Source organism: Bos indicus x Bos taurus, chromosome 1, assembly GCF_003369695.1.
Source record: "Bos indicus x Bos taurus breed Angus x Brahman F1 hybrid chromosome 1, Bos_hybrid_MaternalHap_v2.0, whole genome shotgun sequence".
NCBI classification, from domain to species: domain Eukaryota; kingdom Metazoa; phylum Chordata; class Mammalia; order Artiodactyla; family Bovidae; genus Bos; species Bos indicus x Bos taurus.
This window is the reverse complement of record NC_040076.1, coordinates 138,691,702-138,710,188: the sequence shown is the minus strand read 5'-3', so window position 1 is coordinate 138,710,188 and position 18,487 is coordinate 138,691,702. Positions and strand designations below refer to the sequence as shown.

Below are 18,487 nucleotides of genomic sequence, written 5' to 3'. Positions count from 1 at the left end.
AGTTGGTACTTTATTAAACACAAGTGTTAACCCTATTCTGAAGTTACAGTATAATTCTTTTGTTATAATACTTCTATGGTTTTGTTATTTAAATATTTAAAATGTTGATCACTTGGAATTTATCCTGCTTTATAGTCTCAAGAATGGATCCATTTTCCCCCAGATTGTTGCATAGTTGTCCTGTACCATTTATGCATTTATGGTCCATTTTTTCCCCATCTGACTGAGATGGCTCCTTTGTTGTATGTCTTGTGTGTTAGGGTCCAGTTTGGACTTCACAGTTTTCCGTTGGTCTTTCTGTCATAATGTACGTACTGTGCCCCATAGTTTTAATTATTGAGGCTTTGTGGTAGGTCTCATATCAACAGGACTAGATCTTTACTTTCTCTTAATGAAAGTTTTTCTGACCGTTCTTATTAGTTTCCAAAATAAACTTTTATTGAGATCACATTACATTTATAAATTAGAGATAGACTTTCATTTTGTTTTGTTTTTTTTATTGGTTAGGAGTTCTCACTATAGCATCACCTGTATTTTGGATTTCCTGTGTGTTACTCAAAGTGTCAATTGAAATTAACTTTGAAAAACTTAAACTGTAATGTTAGTGCCAGCTCGGGAAACTGATGTGTAAATGTTTTTATTCCTTTTTAGTTTAGCCCCATGGCCAAAGGCTCGCAAAGATACATGGTCTCCACTGGTGCTGATGGGACTGTTTGTTTTTGGCAGTGGGATTTAGAATCCCTGAAATTCAGGTAAGTGACTGTAATTGTGTAGTAAGTTTTTTCTTTTTTCGTGATGTTACAGTTTAGTCTAAAAATGAAATCTGATTATAAAGAGAAATTATGTATTGTGATTGCCTTTTTACTTTTGAACGTAATTTTTGATAAATACAGTGCATGTACCTTGTTGACTGCTGTTTACACTGTACCATTTAGATATTTGGGTATGTTAAAGGGGCAGAGCTGTTCTCTCTTAGTGGTCACATGTTTTTGAAAAAGTGATAGTGTGTGAAACATTTTGAAAAATGTTAGAAATATATATAATTATATGCATAGGCAGAAATTTAGGCAGGAATTATTTAAGAATCAGACCTGGATTATAGCCCTACACTGCCCAACGTGGTACTCACTAACCACACATCTCTATTGAGCACTTTGGTTGTGGCTGGTGCAATTGAGGAATCGAATTATTAAGTTTTTAATGGATATGATTCAGTACTTATAGAACTTTTAAGCGTATTTTAAACAACTTGAGTATGTGAATTAGTTTTTCAACTAGAAGTTTCATGAAATCTCAGTACAGATCAAGTATTTTTGATGAAAACTTTTCAAATTGAGATGTATTATAAGTGTCCAATATGCTACGGAAGAGTTAAAGGCTATACTATGAAAGCAATTAAAGTTCTCATTAAAATTTTATTAACATTGTTGTGGTATTTTGGATATATTGTGTTAAATGGATTAAAACTAATTTTATCTTTTTACTTATGATGTGGCTACTAAAAATTTAATGTTTGATATGCAGCTTGCGCTCTCTTTCTGTTAGAGCATGCTATCATCTGGTGGTTTTACAGCCTGTTCTGCGGCCTTGATAATGGGTTCTGTTACACTCTGTGAGCTTTAATCACCTCAGTTACAGAACAGTGGTTAGTGGGCTTGCTCTTTCTGTGTACTAGGATCCATGTAAGTTTGGGGGTTAGACAGTCCTCTCACATCCACCACCTATAACAATGTTTGTGGAAATATTTGGTATACGAAGAGGTACTATAGAAGTAAGATGGCAACATTTATGTATGCTAGATTAAAGCCATTATCTTTTTAAAAAATTTATTCTTAATTGAAGAATAATTGCTTTATAACATTGTTTTAACTTTCTGCCATACATCAGCATGAATGAGCCGGATATATGTCCCGTCCCTCTTGAACCTCCCTTCTGCCTCCCATCCCTTCTTACCCCTCTAGGTTTTACAGAGCCCTGGTTTGAGTTCCCTGAGTCATGCAGCAAATTCCCATTGACTATCTGTTTTACATATGGTAGTGTATATGTTTCCATGCTACTGTCTCCATTCATCCCACCTTCTTCTTCTTACCTCCTCCCCAGCCTGTGTCAATAAGTCTGTTCTCTGTGTCTGTGTCTCCATTGCTGCCCTGCATATAGGTTCATCAGCACCATCTTTTTAGATTCCATATTACATGCATTAATATGTGATATTTGTTTTTCTCTTTCTGACTTAACTTCACTCATATGTATAATAGGATCTAGGTTTATCTGCCTTGTTAGAACTCATTCAAATGTGTTTCTTTTTATGGCTGAGTAATATTCCATTGTATGTATGTACCACAGCTGCTTTATCTATTCATCTGTTGATGGACAGTCTATGTTGTGACTTCCATCACCTAGCTATTGTAAATAGTGCTGCAGTGAACGAACATTGGGGTACATGTGTCTTTTTCAATTTTGGTTTCCTTAGGGTATATGCCTAGTAGTGGAATTGCTGGGTCATATGATAGTTTTAGTCCTAGTTTTTTTTTTTTGAAGGAATTTCCATCCTGTCTCCCACAGTGGCTGTATCAATTGACATTTCCACCAACAGTGTTAGAGGGTTCCCTTTGCTCCACACCCTCTCCAGCATTTATTGTTTATGGATTTTTTGATGATGGTCATTCTGACTGGTGTGAGGTGATATTTCACTGTAGTTTTGATTTGGATTTCTCTAATAATTTAGAGTAATGTTGAGTATCTTTTCGTGTGTTTATTAGCCATATGTATGTCTTCTTTGGAGAAACGTTTGTTTAGGTCTTTTTCCCACTTTTTGACTGGATTGTTTATCTGATATTGAGTTGAATGAGCTGCTTATGTATTTTGGAAATTAATCCTTTGTCAGTTGTTTCATTTGCTATTATTTTCTCCCATTTTGAGGGTTGTCTTTTTCACCTTGTTAACAGTTTTCTTTGCCGTGCAGAAGCTTTTATGTTTAATTAGGTCCCACTTACTGTTTTTATTTCCATTACTGTAGGAGGTGAGTCATAGAGGATCTTGCTGTGATTTATGTCATATGGTGTTCTGCCTATGTTTTCCTCTAAGTTTTATAGTTTCTGATGTTACTTTTAGGTCTTTAATCCATTTTGAGTTTATCTTTGTGTATGGTGTTAGGAAGTGTTTTCATTTTTCAATTCTTCATTCTCTGTTTCTCCCAGCACCACTTACTGAAGAGACTATCTGCCCCACTGTGTATTCTTGCTTCCTTTGTCAAAAGGTGCCCATAGGTGCATGGGTTGATCTCTGGGCTTTCTATCTTGTTCCATTGGCCTACATTTCTGTTTTTTATCATGCTGTCCAGATGACTGTAACTTTGTAGTATAGTCTGAAGTCAAGAAGGTTGATATCTCCAGCTGCCTTGTTCTTTCTCAAGATTGCTTTGGCTGTTTGGGGTCTTTTGTGTTTTCATACGAATTGTGAAATTTTTTGTCCTAATTCTGTGACAGATGCCTTTGATAACGTGATAGGGATTGCATTGAATCTTTACATTGCATTTGATAGTACAGTCATTTTCACTATACCGATTCTTTCAGCCTAGGAGCATGGAATATCTCTCCATGTGCTAATGTCATCTTTGATTTCTTTTATCAGTCTCATAATTTTCTGTATACAGGTCTTTTGACTCCTTAGGTAAGTTTATTCCTAGGTATTTTATTCTTTTTGTTGCAGTGGTAAATGGGATTGATTCCTTAATTTCTCTTTGTTGTTTTTCATTGTTAACATATGGGAATGCAAGTGATTTCTAGGTATTGATTTTGTATCCTGCAACATTACTAAATTCACTGATTAGCTGTTGTAATTTCATGATAGCATCTTTAGGATTTTATATGTATAGTATGATGTCATCTTCAAACAGTGCGAGTTTTGCTGCTTGTTTTCCAATCTGGATTTCTTTTATTTCTTTTTCTTCTGTGATTGCCATAGCTAAGACCTCCAAATCTGTGTTGAATAATAGTGGTGAAAGTGGGCTGCTGCTGCTGCTGCTAAGTCACCTCAGTCGTGTCCGACTCTGTGTGACCCCATAGACGGAAGCCCACCAGGCTCCCCCATCCCTGGGATTCTCCAGGCAAGAACACTGGAGTGGGTTGCCATTTCCTTCTCCAATGCATGAAAGTGAAAAGTGAAAGTGAAGTTGCTCAGTCGTGTCTGACTCTTAGCGACCCCATGGACTGCAGCCCACTAGGCTCCTCCATCCATGGGACTTTCTAGGCAAGAATACTGGAGTGGGGTGCCATTGCCTTTTCCGGGTGAAAGTGGGTACCCTTGTCTTATTCCTGATCTTAGAGGGAATGCTTTCAGTTTTTCACCATTCAGAATAATGTTTGCTGTGGGTTTGTTGTATATAGCCTTTATTATGTTGAGGTAGGTTCCTTCTATGCCCATAAATGGGCAAAACAAGCTTTTGAATTTGTCAGGAGCTTTTTCTGCATCTGTTGAGATTATCATATGGTTTTTATCTTTCAGTTATTTAATATGGTGTATCACATTGATTGATTTGTGTTTATTGAAGAATCTTTGCATTTCTGGGATAAACCCGACTTGATCATGGTGTATGATCTTTTTAATGTGTTGTTGAATTCTGTTTGCTTGAATTAATGTTGAGGATTTTTGTGTTGATGTTCAGTGATATTGGCTTGTAATTTTCTTTTTTTATGATGTCTTTGTCTGGTTTTGGTATCATGATGATGGTGGACTCATATAATGAGTTTGGGAGTGTTCCTTCCTTTGCGATTTTTTGAAAGAGTTTCAGAAGGATAGGCATTAGCTCTACTCCAGTCAGCTGTGAAGCTCTCTGGTTGTGGGCTTTTGTTTTTGGGGAGATGTTTGAATCACAGTTTTGATTTCAGCATAAAGCCAGTATGTTCAGTTCAGTTCACTCACTCAGTCGTGTCTGACTCTTGGTGACCCCATGGACTGTAGCATGCCAGGCTTCCCTGTTCATCACCAACTCCCAGAGCTTGCTCAGACTCATGTCCATTGAGACGGTGATGCCATCCAGCTGTCTCATCCTCTGTCATCCCCTTCTCTTCCTGCCTTCAGTCTTTCCCAGCATCACGGTCTTTCCCAGTGAGTCAGTTCTTCACATCAGATGGCCAAAGCATTGGAATTTCAGCTTCAGCATCAGTCCTTCCAATGAATATTCAGGACTGATTTCCTTTAGGATTACCTGGTTTGATCTCCTTGCAGTCCAAGGGACTCTCAAGAGTCTTCTCCAACACCACAGTTCAAAAGCATCAATTCTTTGGTGCTCAGCTTTCTTTGTGGTCCAACTCGCACATCCATACATGACTATGAAAAAAATCATAGCTTTGACTAGGTGGACCTTTGTTGGCAAGGTGATGTCTCTGCTTTTTATTATGCTGTCTAGGTTGGCCATAGCTTTTCTTCCAAGGAGCAAGTGTCTTTTAATTTCACGGCTTCAGTCACTATCTGCAGTGATTTTGGAGCCCAAGAAAATAAAATCTATCACTGTTTCCATTGTTTCCCCATCTATTTGCCATGAAGTGATAGGACTGGATGCCATGATCTTCGTTTTCTGAATGAGTTTTAAGCCAACTTTTTCACTCTCCTCTTTCACTTGGATCAAGAGGCTCTTTAGTTCCTCTTCACTTTCTGCCATAAGGGTGGTGTCCTCTGCATATCTAAGATTATTGATCTTTCTCCCGGCAATATTCATTCCAGCTTGTGCTTCATCCAGCCTGGCATTTCGTGTGATGTCCTCTCCTTGGAAGTTAAATAAGCAGGGTGATAATATACAGACTTGGCGTATTCCTTTCCCAGTTTGGAACCAGTCCATTGTTTCATGCCCAGTTCTAACTATTGTTTCTTGACCTACGTACAGATTTCTCAGGAGGCAGGAAAGGTGATCTGGTATTCCCATCTCTTTAAGAATTTTCCAGAGTTCGTCATGATCCACAGATCAAAGGCTTCGGCATCGTTAATAGAGCAGAAGTAGATGTTTTTCTGGAACTCTTGCTTTTTCTGTGACCCAGTGGATGCTTGCAATTTGATTGCTGGTTCTTCTGCCTTTTCTAAGTCCTGTTTGAACATCTGGAAGTTCTTGGTTCACTTACTCTGGAAGCCTCATTTGGAGAATTTTGAGCATTACTTTGCTAGTGTGTGAGATGAGTGCAATTGTGCGGTAGTTTGAGCATTCTTTGGCATTGCCTTTCTTTGAGATTGGAATGAAAACTGACCTTTTCCAATCCTGTGGCCACTGCTGAGTTTTCTAAATTTGCTGGCGTATTGAGTACAGCACTTTCACAGCATCATCTTGTAGGACTTGAAATAGCTCAGCTGGAATTTCATCACCTCCACTAGCTTTGTTCATAGTGATGCTTCCTAAGGCCCACTTGACTTTGGACTCCAGGATGTCTGGCTCTAGGTGAGTGATCACACCATTGTGGTTATTGGGATCATTAAGATCTTTTTCATATAGTTCTTCTGTGTATTCTTGTCACTTCTTAATATCTTCTGCTTTTGTTAGGTCCATACCATTTCTCTTCTTTATTGTGTCCATCTTTGCAGGAAATGTTCCTTTGATATCTAATTTTCTTGAAGAGATCGCTAGTCTTTTCCCATTCTATTGTTTTCGTCTATTTCTTTGCATTGATCACTGAGGAAGGCTTCTCTCTCCTTGCTGTTCTTTGGAACTTTACATTCAGATGGGTATATCTTTCCTTTTCTCCTTTGCCTTTAGCTTCTCTTCTTCTCTCAGCTGTTTGTAAGGCCTCCTCAGACAACCATTTTGCCTTTTTTGCATTTCTTTTTCTTGGAGGTGGTCATGATCCCTACCTCCTGTACAATGTCACGAACCTCTGTCCATAGTTCTTGACGCTTTATCAGATCTAATCCTTTGAATCTATTTTTCACTTGTCACACTGTGTAATTGTAAGGGATTTGATTTAGGTCATACCTGAATGGTCTAGTGGTTTTCCATTTTTCAATTTCAGTCTGAATTTTGTGATAAGGAGTTCATGATCTGAGCCACTGTCACCTCCCAGTCTTGTTTTTGCTGACTGGATAGAGTTTCTCCATCTTTGTGTCTGATCTTAGCCAAAAGGCTGAGAAGCAATAGAGCTTCTCCATCTTTGGCTGCAAAGAATATAATCAGTCTGATTTCGGTATTAACCATATGGTGATGTCCATATGTAGAGTTGTCTCTTGTGTTGTTGAAAGAGGGTGTTTGCTTTGCCCTGCTTCATTTTGTACTCCTAAACCAAATTTCGGAGAAGGCAATGGCAACTCACTCCAGTGTTCTTGCCTGGAGAATCCCAGGGACCGGGGAGCCTGGTGGGCTGCCGTCTATGGGATTGCACAGAGTCGGACACGACTGAAGCGACTTAGCAGACCAAATTTGCCTGTTACTGCAGGTATCTCTTGACTTCCTACTTTTGCATTCCAGTCCCCTATGATGAAAAGGACTACTTCTTTTGGTGTTTGTTTTATAAGATCTTGTAGGTTGTCGTAGAATCGTTCAGCTTCTTCAACATTAGTGATTGGGGCAAAGAGTTGGATTACTGTGATATTGAATGGTTTGCCTTGGAAACAGAGATCATTCTGTCATTTTTGAGATTGCAGTCAAGAACTGCATTTCAGTTGTGACTGTGAGGACTACTCCATTTCTTCTAAGGGATTCTTGCCCACAATAGGAGATGAAATGTCATCTGATTAAATTCGCCCATTCCAGTCCATTTTAGTTCACTGATTCCTAAAATGTTGGTGTTCACTCTTGCCATCTCCTGTTTGACCACTTCTAGTTTACCTTGATTCATGGACCTAACATTCCAGGTTCCTATGCAGTATTGTTCTTTACAGCATCAGACTTTATGTCCATCACCAGTCACATCCACAACTGCATGTTGTTTTCGCTTTGACTCTGTGTCTTCATTCTTTTTATAGTTATTTCTCCACTCTTCTTCAGCAGCATATTGGGCACCTACCGACCTGGGGCGTTCAATTTTCAGTGTCACATCTTTTTGCCTTTTCGTACTATTCTTGGCATTCTCAAGGCAAGAATACTGAAGTGGTTTGCCATTCACTTCTCCAGTGGACCACATTTTGTTAGAACTGTCCACCATGACCTGTCCGTCTTGGGTGGCCCTACATGGCATGGCTAATAGTTTCATTGAATTAGACAAGGCTGTGGTCCATGTGATAGTTTGGTTGATTTTCTGTGATTGTGGTTTTCATTCTGTCTGCCCTCTGATGAAATAAGGATAAGAGGCTTATGGAAACTTCCACTATGTTAAACTGTGTTAATGTGTATTTTAAAACAACATGTTCTTCTTTTCTAGTCCACGTCCCCTGAAGTTCACTGAAAAGCCTAGACCAGGTGTTCAAATGCTGTGTTCTTCATTTAGTGTTGGTAAGATACCTTTAGTGTTTTTTTCTTAGTTTTGTAGTTTTTTTGAGCAACCACATGGCTAATGGCTTTTATCAGATAGATGGTGAATGTCTTACGTTCATTTCATTACATTTAACCTGTGATGTTAATTAGCCTTTTCCTTATCTTCCCCATGCTGACTTTCTTCGATTTTTCATGGTAATCAGAGCCAGGGATATAAGAACTGGCAAAAAGGATGCTTAAAGTGTCCAAATGAGCAGTTCCTGTGCCATGTGCCCCATGTGTATGATAAGCCAAGATTGTGATTTTCTTTGAATTGCTGGTTTTTGGTAGTTTAAGTTTGTTTTGCACACATCTTGTGAAATTATTCCTCTTTTTCTTTTTTGTACAGTGGACTTGTGTGATAACCTTTGTTTGGGGGAGAGGTCAAAGATTTTCCCCCATAGAAGTCTGAACATGCAAACAAGTGAACTTCATATACCATAGCTATGTTTAGGTGTGTGTTAGTCACTTAGTCGTGTCTGACTCTCTCTGATCCTGTGGACTGTAGCTCACCAGGCTCTTCTGTCCATTGGATTTTCCAAGCAAGAGTACTGGAGTGGGTTGCCATTTCCTTCTCCAGAGGACCTTCCTGAGCCAGTGATGGAACCTGACCTGGGGATTGAACCCAGGTCTCCCACATTGCAGGCAGATTCTTTACCATCTAAGTCACCAGGAACTCCCTAGGAGTGTAAAGGTATTTAGAAAGCAGAACCTGTTTTCATGCATTTTTGGAGTGGCAGCATCTTAGTCCTTACCACAACCAGTATGACAGAGGGAGATAATGAACATTTCCAGATTGAATTAACTTTTTAAAATTAAGCCTCATCTGATGTGTACCCCACTCCCACCCCCGCCCCGCTATAATACCACCAAACAGTTCTCTGATACTAGCTTGGCATCCTACAATTCAACTCCATTCTGACACTGCCTACCTAGAGAATAGTGTGAAGACTGCACAGGATAAAGGCTCAGTCCTACAAGATTCCCAGCCCACCCCCAGCCTCAGACCCGGTTGTCACCTTGCTTCTGCTGACAGGCTGTATGTAGGTCAGAGGCTCCCACAACTTCTTCCCTGGATTTAGTTAATTTGCTGGAACAGCTGACAGCAGTCCTTTTACTTGGTGGATTTTTGGTTTATTATGAAAGAACATAATTCAGGAATAGCTAGATGGAGGAGATGCTTAGGATAAAGTCTGTGGGAAGGAGGACTCTCCAGTCCTGCTATTCTTCTCTAATCTCCTCCTGTTCATCCACCTGGAACTTCTCCGAGTCTTGCCCTTTGGGTTTTTTATGGGGCTTAATCACACAGGCACAGTTGATTAACTCATTGGCCATAAGGATGGATTCAACTGTCTCCCAGCCCTCTTTCCCAACCTCTATCACGTGGTTGGTTCCTCTTCCATAGATGCTTTTCAAAAGTTACCTCATTAACATAAACTCTGGTGTGATTGAAATGGGTTTGTTATATGAACATCAAGATACCAGTATCATATCACTTAGGAAATTCTAAGGGTTTTTAGGAGTTCAGCCAGAAACAGGGATGAAGACCAGATACAGATTTCTTCCTAAAAATCATATCACAATATATTATGTTAATTTTTAAAAGTTCTTTATTTAATGAGATGGATCTATTGAGATGAATTTACTTTTGGCGAGAGAGCTTAATATAGAACTTTGGTTAAGACATTTGTTACAAACTGGATTTTTAAAACTTAAAATTTTTGTTTCAGGTGGTATGTTTCTAGCCACAGGTAGTACTGATCATGTAATCAGAATGTATTTTTTGGGTTTTGAAGCACCTGAAAAAATCGCAGAACTTGAAAGTCACACTGTAAGTCTTCATGTTTTAAAATTAAGATTTACTTATGATATTCCTGTTGGTATATAGTCTCAATAATGGAGATTGTTATTGATTTTACTTTCAACTTAAATGGAGGAGGAATTGCATTTAAAGATGAAAGATGATACTGATAAGCTCAGAACCTTACTGTGCAAATGCTTTACAGTGGTTATTTCTACTTCAGGTACATTTGATTATGACAATTGATTTGGGTGGATTAGGTTCAAATTGGGCCTGTTTATCTTAACCAAGCTCATGGAATTAGAATGCTATTTTATTAACGTGCACTAAAGATCGGTAACTCTCAGTGTTCTGGAGTACTGGTCAGCAGTCAGGTCATCTTTTTCTCCTTAAGGAAGTTCTGTAAAGTTATTTGATAAAAAACAGAATCACTTTAAAGGAAATTTTTGTTTGTTTTGCACATAATCATCAAAGTGAATGCAACTTGTTTTCAGCTACTTAAACTTTATTATCACTTTCTATCCATATTAATTTTGTAGATGTAATTAATTGTAAATACAGGTTTAATTTTAGAAGCAGGCTGTTTTTTCTTTTTAAACCCTATGTGTCTATATCTGAGATAAAAGCTGTGTCTTAGTCTGATTTGATATGTAGTTAGGTTCTTTGCTCTTAAACATACAATATATGTTTGAATGGCAGGATTAAGCAGCAAAAGTGTAGATCTCTTGCTTTAAACCAAATGTGCTTCTAACTGTAAAACTGGGTGGGCTCTTTCTTTGTTTATAAACTATATAGATGATTACTTTTGTGTTTGGTTTTTTCTTTAGGATAAAGTTGATAGTATCCAATTTTGTAACAATGGTGATCGGTAAGTGTGAGTTTGTATTTGTGAGTGTGTTTTTAGGTAAATGTGTTTTGCTTCCTATTAGTGTAGTTTACGTGTCACTTTGCCAGGTATATATCATATGGCAGGCCCTTGTTAGTAACTGTAGTAATTGAGGGAAAAGCGTCTGTGTCAGGGAGGAAACAAATTAAGTTTTTAGAATTGTAGTTTTTGCAGCCTCATATATCAAAAGTGGTTCTTTAGTTCACTGCTGGCTGTTTGATTTATAGGAAAATTAGGTGTAAGGATAATGGAATTTCTTACATTTGAGTAGTTGTGTGAAAGTGAAAGTCGCTCAGTTGTGTCTGACTCTTTGCAACCCCATGGGCTGTACAGTCCATGGAATTCTCCAGACCAGAATACTGTAGTGGGTAGCCGTTAGCTTCTCCAGGGGATCTTCTCAACCCAGGGATTGAACCCAGGTCTCCCACATTGCAGGCAGATTCTTTACCAGCTGAGCCACCCAGGGATGCCTATTTGAATAGTTAAATCTTTTCTAATCAATTACTGTGATGTAATCTGCAACAAAATTATCCCTTCAATTATATCCTTTTTTGTGGTCCCCAGTGTCTTTTCAGGTACCTCTTACCTCTTCTTTTTAACACTTAAGTGAGGGATTTATTTATACATAAGTGACTAGTGTGAAATTGAGTTTAGAGTTTAAATGCTTATAATGGCACTTTTGCTTTTACTAATTCTCCCATTCATCTTTAATTGTGCTTCCCCAAATGGCAGCCCACTCCAAGAGAATACTCTTGCTGGAGAATCCCAGGTACAGAGGAGCCTGTTGGGCTGCCGTCCATGGGGTCACACAGAGTCAGACATGACTGATGTGATTTAGCAGCAGCAGCAGCCCCCTATTACTTATGTACATATCTTTTCAAAACTATTTGACAAGGTAGTGATTGGGTTTGAAATGTGCTTTACAGTAGGGCCAGGCAAATCAGAGTAAAGCAGATTTTCTCCTTTTCGTGAAGTGAAGTCGCTCAGTCGTGTCCAACTCTTTGCGACCCCACGGACTGTAGCCTACCAGGCTCCTTCGTCCGTGAAATTTTCCAAGCAAGGGTACCGGAGTGGGTTGCCATTTCCTTCTCTAGGGGATGTTCCCAACCCAGGGATCGAACCTGGGTCTCCTGCATTGCAGGCAGACGCTTTACCGTCTGAGCCACCAGGTAGCTTAGAAAGTGAGTCACTCAGTCATATCTGACTCTTTACAACCCCATGGACTATAACAGTCCATAGAATTCTCCAGGCCAGAATACTGGAGTGGATAGCCTTTGCCTTCTGCAGGGTATCTTCCCAACTCAGGGATCGAACTTAGGTCTCCTGCATTGCAGGCGGATTCTTTACCAGATGAGCCACAAGGGAAGCTCCTTTTCTCCTTTTAGGTAGGCCCTAAATCCCTGTCTTTTTTGAATTTACACCTGTAGATTTACCTGCAGGCAAGATAGCTACATTAAAAATTTTTTTGCTTGTGGTTTTAACTGTACCCTTTGGTAGCATATATGTAAGTAGATCTGTTTCTTCTATTTTAAGGTTCTTAAGTGGTAGCAGAGATGGAACAGCACGAATTTGGAGATTTGAACAGTTAGAATGGAGAAGCATCTTACTAGATATGGCCACTAGAATCTCAGGGTAAGTTGAGATGGTTTGTTTCTAAGTAGATGCATCCTGAGTACTTGGTCTGTCTCTCTGGCTGGTTTTTCGCTTTGTTCAGGAACTAGAGCCACCTCCAATCTAAGTGAATGGCTCCCTCCTGCATATCTGACAGATACTTAAACCTATTACAATCTTAGATTTATGTAGAAAAGAACACTGTATTTATTCCATTGTTCAAAGCATTGACTTCCTCTGAGGTGTTGCATTTAAAACCACCTACTGCTTTAAATATATAAATAACTCAAGTATGTCAAACGTGGAGATTTTCAGAAATTTCTATTTTTCTAAAGATAGGATGGGACCTCCCTGGCAGTCCAGTGTTTAAGACTCCAGGTTTCCACTGCAGGGGCCATCGGTTCAATCCCTGATCAGGGAGCTAAGATCCTACAAGCCGGGAAAACAGAAATGAAGATACGATTTTTGGATTTTTTTTTTTTTAGTTTATTTTTTTTTACTTATGTAAAGATCTAGAATTTTTTTATTTTTTAATTAATTTATTCTAATTGGAGGCTAATTACTTTACAGAATTGTAGTGGTTTTGCCACACACTGACATGAATCTTTAAAAAGTTATATTTTAAAAAGCTATATCTGGTTTAAAAAAAAAAGTAAGGAAATACGTTTTATTGTTTCTGTTTTTAAAAATTGGTCTCCATTGGGAGTGATATTTTTATTTTACGTGGTAAAATTTTGGTTTGTAAAATGGTACTGAAGGCAAGTTTGTCTTAACTGTGCCCCTCCCCCAACACTTCAGAGTCTCAAACATATTTTGAGCAGCTTTGAGATAATTTCAGTATTTTCCAAGATAGATATTATAAATTTCAAATACATTGTGGTTTTGGATTTGTACATACTGGGAGACTGTATAGGTGGTGGGAAGAATATGCATTTTGGAGTCAGAACTTTGCTCAAATACCACTTACACTTTTTATAGCTATATCATTTTGAGACCATCACAATGTGTTTCATCATCTGGGAGATGAAACTATCTGCCTTTAAGTACTATTGGCAATTGAAAATCATATGCAGATTTCTAGCAGAACTTGGTGTGGTGGTGGTGGTTTAGTTGCTAAGTTGTGTCTGACTCTTGTGACCCCATGGACTAGCCTGCCAGGCTCCTCTGTCCATGGGATTTCCCAAGCAAGAATACTGGAGTGGGTTGCCATTTCCTTCTCCAGGGGATCTTCCCGATTGAGGAGTTAAACCTGGGTCTCTTGCATTGCAGGCAGATTCTTTACTGAGTGAGCTGCGAGGCGAGCCCAGTCTACTTGGTGTAGAGTAGGCACATCACTGTTTTTAGCATTTTTTCTGAGAAATGTTACACATTCTGTTGTTTAGAAATCTTCATGTCTGCTTTATTTTTAGTAATAGTAGGAGAAATCAACTCATTCTCCACTGTGGCTCAAACAGTTGTATTGGATTTCAAAATAAATTTGATATTACTATTTTTGTGAAATGACCTGTGGTAGAGAATGGAAAGAATACATACTAGAAATCTGATAATCCCTGTTCACAAACATATCTTTACAATTACTTAAAGATGTTATATTTGGATATTTAGCATTTTAGTGTGAAAGTGAATAATAATGAATGAATAACAGTGAAGAAAATTTGAAACTGTATTCATGTATGAACAGTTGTACTTTATTAGGCAAAATAGGAACATCATTGTAAAAACTTGAATAAAATTTTAAAAATATTTTATTTGGCTGCCTCGGGCCTTAGTTGCCTGATGGCATGTGGAACCCTCCTGGACTCGGATTGAACCCAAGTCCTGCATTGACAGGAGGATGCCTTATTATTGCGTCACCAGGGAGGTCCAGAATTCTTTTAAATGAGATTGAGAACTGTTTAGTTTTCTTGTTGCTATACTGTCTTCATGGAGAGAACTCTTCCTGTATTTCCCCTCCGGGTAGAAATATTCTTTTCTCATTTAAAGTTTTACCTCTTTCGAATCTTGAAAAGCAGTGTTTTCTGTGTGTATAAATTGATGGATATATTTGTTCTAGTGTTCTGATCTTGGCTGATCTATTTGATGAAATGCAACACATCTGTTAGTAAATTCAGGTGAAGCATGGAATCTTAGCTTGTATTCCATTTTGTCTCTTGTGTTACACTTCCTCTGACCAATCTAGTTAGAATTATTCAGTCATTTGTGTTCCATTGTGCTTAACAGGTAGCTGTTACATAGCACTCCTTCTTGTAGCTGTTTTCTTTAAAATACATGTCTATTTTATAATTTCTTAGAATGTGCTCTATGACTTCAGAAACAGCTAGGTTCTCCCCCTCCCCCCTCCCCCATATTACTGACTGCTGTATTTTACACAGAAACTGCATATTGCTTTCATGAAGGCAACAAAACATTGCAGACGTGTGTATAAGACTCTTCTTGCCAAGGGAGCCGTAGGAATAGTCTGTAGGGAAGTGTAAAGAGGTAGTTCAGCATACTGAAAGTCTGTCAGGCACTTTTCTAGACATTGAGGGCATGAAGGTGAATTACCTTCTTTCTGTCTTCCAAGTAGTTGAAAATATTACCAATAGGCCTTGTAGTCAAGAGAAAGGAATCCTAGATGTAGAGAAAAGCTTTGCTTTTATGAATAATGTGGTGTTCTGGAGTCTGCCCATGTTCAGCCCCTGAACTGTTTCTGGATCATCCCTTCCCCCTTGGGATCTTGCCCTCATCTGTTTGTAGATAACCTCTTGTGGGTCAGATGTGATAAACTCTGTGAAGTGGATAAGGTGTGGACGTGAGCTAGATTATTTACTATTTTTGTATCTATGAGAGATTGTGTAGCCTCCTACACATATAGCACTGCACATGTTGTATTTTTTTTCTTAGAGATTTATCTTTGGAAGAGGAAAGGTTTATGAAACCCAAAGTAACAATGATAGCTTGGAATCAGAATGATAGCATTGTTGTCACAGCTGTGAATGATCATGTCCTCAAAGTGTGGAATTCTTACACTGGACAGCTGCTTCATAACCTGTTGGTAGGTAGTTTTATAACATACAACAAATAAAGATTTTTTTTTTAACAAATTAAAAAAAAACTTTTATTTATCAAATGAATAGAAATTTGTATATATACTAATGTATAAATTACTGTCATTAATGCATTTTTAAAAGCCCTTAGATACTGTGACAACATGGGCTTTTAATTTTAAACTTACAACTTGCAGACCCTCCTTAACTATATGACTTTGTTGAATAAAGGGACATGCTGATGAAGTATTTGTTTTGGAGACACATCCCTTTGATTCCAGAATTATGTTATCTGCAGGACATGACGGCAGCATATTCATATGGGATATCACAAAAGGCACCAAGATGAAACATTATTTCAATATGGTAAGTGGGGGGAGTGTGTGTCTCTATACCTGTTTGCACTTGTTTCAGATGTTTGGATAAGGAGATGTAGCCGAAACCGATCTGCATGTTTTTGGCAGTTTGTATTTCTAGAGATCATGGTGCTACTTTAAGGCTAATAAATATCTGATAGTCATATGTACAAATGTACATATGTAAGTGAAATCTGTACAACTAATTCACATGAGGGGAAGATTTTAAAAGTTTATTTATTTAGCTTTGTGTCTGTGAATGTGTCCCTGTTTGTGTTTAAATTGGCAAAATTATGGTAATTCATATTTTTTCACTATTTAAACTTATTAAAATACCTGTAGTAAAAAATATTATTCAGTTAAGTCCTCTCAGGAGTCAAACATCGTTTTTGTTTCCTCAGCTTTTTTCTTCTTGCACACAAATGTTTGAAAACCAGATTATGATCTTATTGCATATTTTTAGAATTTCTTATACATAGCTGCAATATAGTCACCAAAAATCAGCAAATTTAACATTGATAAGGTAGCATTATCTAATCTGGTTTACATTAAAAATTTGTCAATTGTCCTAATAATGCCTTTATAGTTATGTTTACCTCTTGGACTAACTCAGGATCGTGCATCATATTAAGTAGTTACATATTTCCACTTTTGTAAAATCAGTAATCCTTCACCCTGCATATCTTACCTTTTTATAGACAAGTGATATTACAGGATATTTGTTTTGTTTGGTATTTCTTCATGATGTAATACTCTTGTATATTTTTTGAGTAAAAAAATAAATGATAATGTGCCCTCCATGCATTGTATTAGGAGGCTAATGATGTTTATATGTTCCACTATTAATATGGTGATAATTATAAGTATTTGGTTAAGGTGACATCTGCCAAGTTTTTGCACTAATTTTTTAAATGTTTCTTTTCTTTGTAATTTTTAAACTGATTTTTTTCCAGAGACTGTGTAAATGTCTGGTTCTTCATTAAACTTTCACAGGTATCAATATCCATTGAAGATTTTCTGATGGCATCATTTTTATAGAATTATTAGTTGGCATTCTTACACATAGTTTTTTGTTTGTTTTTACTCTTTTGTACACAGTTTTGTAATCCCTTCTCATTTTATGTAAAGAATGCTTTTCAAGCCCTAAAATATTTTTAAGAATTTGTAAATGTATGTTTGATGGTAAATTCAGCCTTTCTTAGAAGAATGTTACTTATGTAGCTAATTTGCTGTTGTTGAGTATTTAAGTAGTTTCTAAAACATGCACAACAGTAACAGTTTGAATATACATGTCTGTTTATGTAGATCCCTGATTATTTCCTTGGGATAAATTCTGAGGGGAATGTATAAAAGGGCTTATATATTGTTAAGACTTTTGAGACACACACATGATGGGTTTTCTAAAATTACTCTTTATGTATATTGAGACCCAATTCAAAGGCTAATTAATTTTTGAGGCAGTACAGTAGCATCCTACAGATGAGTGTTTCTTAGACCTTTTGATTGAAAACCATCTTCGTCCATATGTTCCATGTTTTTCCTGTTTTTTTTTTTTAACCTTTAAAATTCTAATTTCAGTATGCTTACATTGGACAGTTCAACTGTCCAAAATAAAGTGTTTTATTTACTAACATTAAATGCACTAAAACAATTCAAATAGCATAAAGTACATCATTAGGCATCTCTGAATGTTACATCTCTGTTCGGAATCCTTGGAAAACAAATAAGCCTTCTTTAGTTTTTCTTTGGCCTTAAAATTCATAGGTACATCCATCTTCTTAATTGTCCTTTAAAACTCAATAGGAACATCCTAAAATTAATCTGTTAAAACAGAAGACTACATTAATTCAGGCTTTAAACAGAATATAATCTAAAATAACCACTAAGCCAAAGAGTAACCTGAAGAGTCTCAAACGGACAATGGTGGTTTTATTTCTAGTCAGATACCAGAAATTGACCTTGTAGGCTGAATAATTCTTACCTTTACTGATCACCCGAGAGTCTCCTAATTCCTGGGTTTTAAGCTAATGAGACAGTGTTTCATTAAAAAAGTAGTAAACATAGTGTGTGGCTCAGACGGTAAAGCGTCTGCCTACAATGTGGGAGACCTGGGTTTGATCCCTGGGTCGGGAAGATCCCCTGGAGAAGGAAATGGCAACCCACTCCAGTACGCTTGCCTGGAAAGTCCTATGGACTGAGGAGCCTGGTAGGCTACAGTCTGTGGGGTTGCAAAGAGTCGGACACGACTGAGTGACTAACACAACAAACATCGTGTGACATTGAAGTGTTCTCCAGATACATTTGCAGGCTATTTTTGTTTTATTAGGAATGATTGTGTAGGACTCTTCTGACAGCAGATAAAACGCGGTGTGTGTCTTG

General features: G+C 37.7%; 1 protein-coding gene across 2 annotated transcripts in view; it reads left to right on the top strand.

The window, feature by feature from the left end:
* Nucleotides 1-18,487, top strand: part of BRWD1 (bromodomain and WD repeat domain containing 1) — a 123,928-nt gene that overhangs the window by 27,136 nt on the left and 78,305 nt on the right. For both annotated transcript variants that reach the window (XM_027546433.1, XM_027546424.1), the window contains 7 exons: nucleotides 652-752; nucleotides 8,337-8,407; nucleotides 10,159-10,259; nucleotides 11,057-11,097; nucleotides 12,649-12,747; nucleotides 15,610-15,760; nucleotides 15,984-16,118. In XM_027546433.1, coding sequence (XP_027402234.1) covers nucleotides 652-752; nucleotides 8,337-8,407; nucleotides 10,159-10,259; nucleotides 11,057-11,097; nucleotides 12,649-12,747; nucleotides 15,610-15,760; nucleotides 15,984-16,118 — 699 coding nt within the window. The remainder of the gene's footprint in view (nucleotides 1-651; nucleotides 753-8,336; nucleotides 8,408-10,158; nucleotides 10,260-11,056; nucleotides 11,098-12,648; nucleotides 12,748-15,609; nucleotides 15,761-15,983; nucleotides 16,119-18,487) is intronic.